This window comes from Nicotiana attenuata, unplaced genomic scaffold (genome assembly GCF_001879085.1).
Source record: "Nicotiana attenuata strain UT unplaced genomic scaffold, NIATTr2, whole genome shotgun sequence".
In the NCBI taxonomy this organism is placed as follows: domain Eukaryota; kingdom Viridiplantae; phylum Streptophyta; class Magnoliopsida; order Solanales; family Solanaceae; genus Nicotiana; species Nicotiana attenuata.
In genome coordinates, this window is record NW_017670898.1 from 358,746 (window position 1) to 364,853 (window position 6,108).

General features: G+C 37.5%; 1 protein-coding gene across 3 annotated transcripts in view; it reads right to left on the reverse strand.

Annotated features, from left to right (window-relative positions):
- Window positions 1-2,242: 2,242 nt before the first annotated feature.
- The window catches only part of LOC109244323 (DNA mismatch repair protein MLH3), an 11,656-nt gene continuing 7,790 nt past the window's right edge, over window positions 2,243-6,108 (reverse strand). Inside the window, exons 15-25 of one of the 3 annotated variants that reach the window (XM_019411385.1) lie at window positions 5,890-5,984; window positions 5,546-5,619; window positions 5,258-5,455; window positions 4,494-4,538; window positions 4,367-4,420; window positions 4,133-4,239; window positions 3,925-3,973; window positions 3,603-3,662; window positions 3,299-3,371; window positions 2,911-2,996; window positions 2,243-2,787 (exon numbers count right to left, since the gene is read on the reverse strand). In XM_019411385.1, coding sequence (XP_019266930.1) covers window positions 2,614-2,787; window positions 2,911-2,996; window positions 3,299-3,371; window positions 3,603-3,662; window positions 3,925-3,973; window positions 4,133-4,239; window positions 4,367-4,420; window positions 4,494-4,538; window positions 5,258-5,455; window positions 5,546-5,619; window positions 5,890-5,984 — 1,015 coding nt within the window. In that variant the 3' untranslated portion in view covers window positions 2,243-2,613. Of the gene's footprint in view, window positions 2,788-2,910; window positions 2,997-3,298; window positions 3,372-3,602; window positions 3,663-3,924; window positions 3,974-4,132; window positions 4,240-4,366; window positions 4,421-4,493; window positions 4,539-5,257; window positions 5,464-5,545; window positions 5,620-5,889; window positions 5,985-6,108 lie in introns of those variants that run through there. The other 2 variants (XM_019411384.1, XM_019411387.1) reach the window with 2 other exon arrangements.

Here is a 6,108-nt window from a genome sequence, read left to right on the forward strand (position 1 = left end):
CATCTAGTCGGACAAGCTTTAGGAACCTTTCTTTCTCTAAGGCCAAATTCATCACATTTTTTAAAATATTCTCTAAGTCTACTTCTACGGTTTGAATAAAAAGCCAATTAATAGCCATTTTAACCTTTTCAATTTCCAAATTTAAAATTTTCATACCATCACCGACGATTAAATGGTAAATATGACAAATACATCTAACATGGAAACAATTACTAAATGCAGGATTTAGTGTAGTTGTAAGTAAGCCTATAGAATTAGTGTTACTAGAAGCATTATCCATAGAAATTGACATTGTTTTATCTCTAATGCAATACAAATATCTGCAACTGTGTTAGCAATAAAGTTACCTGTGTGACGTGAATTAATTATTCTATATGCAATAATACGTTTTTGCATTTTCCATTCTTCATCAATCCAATGAGTGGTAACAGTTAGATAATCACAGTCATTACCGCTTCTACCAATATCAGTGGTAATAGCAATGCAACAATCTATATGAGTAAATAAATATCGCAAATATTGTTCATATTCATGTTTATATTTATAAATATCACTCTTTACGGTTGCGCGAGGCCATCCTTTATAAGTAGGATTAAAAACTCTTCTAATATAATGCAAAAATGAGGGTTAGAAGGAAAACTATAGGGTAAGCACATAACAGTAACCATTTTTGCCGATTATTCACGATCTTTATTTGGATCGTAATATAAAATACCACCGGTAACAGTGTTAATTCCCGGTTGAACTAGATTTGACCCTGTACTAGGGTTAACCGTAGTATCTACACTTGTCCCCTCTTGCGCAGCTTTCATTTGTAAATATCTAGCTTTATGTCTAGGGTGTTTCAATATGTGTCTAGTCAAAGTACCCGTACCGCTACGGTCTCCAGTATATTTATGAGTCATCGAAGACCCACAAGTTTTACACTTAGCCTTATTTTGTTCTCTTAGCTAAGTAAAAAAGTTCCAAACAAGTGATGTTTCGGGGCGTTTAGAACGTTGTCTATTAAAAGTAGGGGTTACTACAGGAGGGTCAGGCGAGGCATCAGTTGGGTTATTAACAGGACTAGTAGGTGTATCATCTAAATCCGGTTGCGTTTCATCTAAATCATCATTTTCAAAGATAGTTTGATTAGGATAAAGAGCATTCATAACTTCTTCATTTAATTGTTGACCTAGTGCAACATCATGGTAAAATTGACTATCGAAAAATTGAAAACAAGTGTTATCACTATCAAGAATAACAGGTGGAGGAGGACGGGTAACAGGTCTGGGTCGGGGAGCTGGGGGAAGAGTAGTATCTTGGCGACTAGATTCACCAATTTTAGATTTTCCCTTACCACCAAACATTTTTTTCAAAGAAAATGCCATATTAGTTATAATTATACAAACTAAAACAAACAAAATTATAATATTAAAACTTAAGAGTTGGAACGAATTTTGACGAACAACTTCTTGAAAATTGAATATCGTTGAAGACTTGAAGACTTGAATACTTCAATTCACCAACTTCACAATTTTTCACGAAATTGCATTAATAAAGTAAGCAATTATAGAAGAAAATTAGAGAGAGATTGAGAGAGATTGATGAATTTGTGAGTAAAAATAAAAAAATGAGGGAGTATTTATAGTTGAGAATAGGGAAAAAGTGTAATTATACAAATGTTGGGGTTAAAACAAAGTTTGGGGGCCAAATGGCTATTTTTGAAAGTAACAAATGGCTAAAATTGCAGGCCAACGGCTACATTTTAAATTTCTGACGGTTGGCCCTTTTTAAAAAAAAATAAAAAACTTTTTTTAAAAGATAATCGTTGGGCCCGTTAGATCCGGCCCAGGCCCGTTAGATCCGGCCCAGGCCCAGGCCCGTCTGCCGGTCCCGGGCTAAACGATCCCGGGTTCGCGGGCTTTTTGGTAAGGACCGGCCCACTGTGGGCTTTTGGACCGCTAGAGACCGGCCCGTTTGAACCGGCCCATTAGGCCGGTCCCGGCCCACAATACACCCTTAACTAAAAAAGATCTGATTCATGCAACTATATAGCACTCAAGTTGTGGCAGCGCAGCTGGCTCCTGTGTAACTTAGGAATGAGTGCCAATTGAAGTTTTATATGTTCAGGACATTTGTAATACCAGTGTTCCATTATCTTCCAATATTGTCTAGCAAAATGGGGAGGGTTGGGATGGAACATACAAATACAAACTTAAGCATGTGAGCAATTCAATCTGAATGAAGTTACAAGGATCAATAATCAAATTACCTATTTCATTATCATAGCATTTCTTCACGTTCTGTACACATGATGAATGGGAGTTATTCTGGCTCTACATGGAAACTGTACAGTCCATTCCCTTTTCCTATTTTTGTTCAAGTGTGTGTGCATGTGTGTGACAGAGAGTTGCTACCGCCAAGGGGCTAGTGTTACAAATTTAGTATATACATTCATATAGTTACCTATCATTCTTTAGTATATAGGTTCATATACGAATCAGTATTGATGCATCATTCTCCAGATTCAGATCATCCTCCATTGCCATGATGCAGACTGGATATCACGAGCTTTGCTAGATAGGTAACAACCAGAACGGGACTAGGTATATTCACGAGCGCTTTGCGACACTAGGATACAGCTGATCTTAGTCGCTTTGCTGCACGCTCTAAGCTGATTTCATGCCGATGTAATTCATGCCATGCCTCAGATGAACCCCTATCACACGAACCTAACTTGGCAATCTGCTCATGCAGAGCATCCAAATTGACAAGAGGGACAGTTGTTGGTCGCCCATGAGCACACTAGCAAAGAAAACATAATGCAGTCATTAGTAATATGGAATTCCTCTCTTATAACACACCCATTAACTGCAGATCCAACATAAATCCGGGTATATATTTTCTGAAATGCAATTTTCCACTCACTTGAAAACACAACGAAGTCTGCTTCAACTCCTCAACAATGAGAGAACATTCTGAAGGTAACAGTGCATCTCCAAACATAATTGCACCTAAGAAAAATTATATAAATAGAATGGTGACATCAGGAATCAATAATCAACCAAGCTTCAACCTAAAATTGGTTTGTCAGCTAAATTGATCCTCTGTATCTGTTCCACGCCATCCATGTCATAATTATCATTCCAAATTCGAATACTTGGTAAAAAGCCATGACATCAGGAATATTAAAGAAAGATATCCTAAACCAACTAAGTTTGGTTCTAATTCCTTTTATTTTTTTCTGTGGGGGTGCGGTGGAGGCAAAGAAAGCATCAAGGCAGCTCTTAATTCATAAAGTAGATATTTAACTTACTCCTGCAAGCCTTGCTATTCAGGACCCGGTTCACTGATGGGGGTATTATAGATGATCCATCTGTATCAGCAAGCTAAGGGTTGCAAACACATTGTTTAGAAAGCATGACACGACATTTAAGCAAGAACGTAAGCAAGATACCAAACGAGGACGTTAGATTAGAGTAAAATGAGAGTGAAATATGAAAATTAGTTGATGTATATCCACAAGTGTCTGCTGTAAGTCAATCGAAGCCTATGCTTCTTATTGATTATCAAAAAGCGATCCCCCGGCCCTTCCCACCTTCATTGGAATTTGGACTAACCTGTTGAAGAAATTCTAAGAGATCCACATCAGTTAGATTAACGCCCAAAATACACGGAACCTGTATTGTCAACAACAAAAACAACGACAGCGCCTCAGAATCAATTATTTTTAATGAAGCATGTGCAAAAGAAATTGGTTAACTAATACATTTCTTAAAACCATGAAAGAGATCACGAATGGTTTGCCAAGCAAGTTGAAGCAATTCAAGAGAGAACCTCTAAGGTAATTAAACAGAGAGAACCTCTAGCATTGTCTTCTAACTGATGGTATTACAACAACAAAAAACTCTTCTAACAGAGCCAAGTATTACAGAACATTACCGCAAGAAGTGTGACTGCTTTTGGCTTGTTGTGGATCAGATTTAAGTTCCTGCTTTAAGCAAAACATAAAGCCTCATGCTCAGAGTTGGGTTCAACTTTAAAAAACATTGCAAAATTTAGTGCAATGGAAGTTCTGGTAATTTTATCAAGTTCATAGACAGTGGTTGTGTATTGAACAGCTAAACAAAGATCCATAGGCCATGCTTACCTGGTAAATGATCTTGAAGCTTGAGAATGAATGTTGCAGCTCCAACCCCAGTTTTGAATCTGTTCAGCATAGTTGTGTAGTAACTGGTAACCAATTTCAGGCATAACCTGCCAAAGCATGGTGAAAGACAGAATCAACATTTTCTATTATATATAGTATCAAGAATTTCTCCACATGCCAAGCAGCACAAGGCAAAGATAAACTCTATTTCACATTAGATGACCGTAAGCGTACCAATTCTTGTTCGGAATCAAGATATGTAGTTGTCCTCATTTGTCCAGATAGAACCTGATAATTAGCTTATCTATGTTACAGGTTCCAAGTAGAAAAGACACATCAATGAGTTTTGGACATTCTGTACCTTCTCACGCAGTTCTTCCAAACGAATTCGCTCATCTGCAGCATGCTGTAAAACATTACAATGCCAGTGTAAGCACAATGACGATAAATGCTAGAAGCAAATAAAAGATCATAATCCATGACTATGTAAAAAGGGCCGCACATTCGTTCTGAGATGGGCCTAAGTTTCTACATCAGAATATACTATACTCTGCCAGACGGTCACAAAGCGACTGAAGCAAAAGACAACTCACCCTATATCATTCTTCTTTTCTTCAGAAATATGAATGGCGTGATGAACTAGAAAGTAAGACATTAATGGGTTGTTTGGTTGACGTATTATCCAACCAGGGAATGTTTATGCAGAATAATAATGCGAAGACTGTTATGCAGTAAATAATGATGTGGGGTTTCTTATGTGGTAAATAATAATCCAGGGATGTCATGCAGGGATTACCTGCTTTAAGGGGCATCTTTGTCTTAAATACTCTTATCCATCCACTGCTTATACATGTTATCTTATTTCACATTCTAGCCCGCATAAAACAATGCATAGGTTATTGCATAAATTATGAGGGCATTAATAATGTAAAGTTTAATACCACCAACCAAACGCTGCATTAGTTATGCTGATATTATATTTTCTTACAAGGCAAACAAGATTATATTTTTTATGTCAAATATTATGTGACCTCTACGAGAAACCATCTTTAAAGTAAATGCATAAAGGAAATTCACGAGAAAACAAGGATGGCCACAATGCACTATGCAAAGATTAGAATAGACCTGATCAATTATAGCAAGAGTTTTGCCCGCCACGATAGGAATATACTTCTTATCAACCTGTTGGAGAACTTTGGCACCCTCCAGGCAGTTTTTATCAATGGTATCAGGAACCAATGAATCACCAACAAAATGCAAGATGCCAGAAGTGACATTGAGTATGGTATCCTGATTCTTAAGATCCTCTGCTCCACTCCTGCTCTGTACCTCTTGTTGAAAAAGCAAAAAGTTCATCATCTCAACAATAAATAGAATTCACAAAAACGTCAGGGAGTTGCAAAGGTACTCAACTGCAGTCTCTGGACAGTAGTTCCTCCATTTTGCCCCAGAATCTAAGAAATTTTGAGTTTTTGTTGACGCAAATTCTGAATTATTGAATAGAAATGTAAGGCATGACAATTCTATCACAAGATCAAAAAATAAGCAGGACGGATTTGAAAGAGACTATGTGGCTTAGGAGACCACAAAAGAGACGTTGTAACCTATGACTGAGGAATGCTTTCATGATTAATAAGAACGGCCTCTGAGGATAATCTTGAAAAGTGGGTGAAGAAATGAGCTAACAAACTGAAACATGCACTAGGAATCATTCAGCTCTTATTCAGGTCAGGAACGAATGGCAGGAACTGGTTTACCTTCTTTTGACTCCAGGTTGTGTGTACTTGTGCACTCCCCTTGAGTTTGTAGTTCGCTATTCCAGATGTTAACAAGTTTCATTTTCACATTTTGCCTGAAGAGAAAAACATCAGGCTGTGTGAGTTACAAACATATTTGATAGAGATAATATAAGAGAGAGACCTGAGCGACCCCCCCCCCCCCCCCCCCACACACACACAACAACGAAACAAAAACTA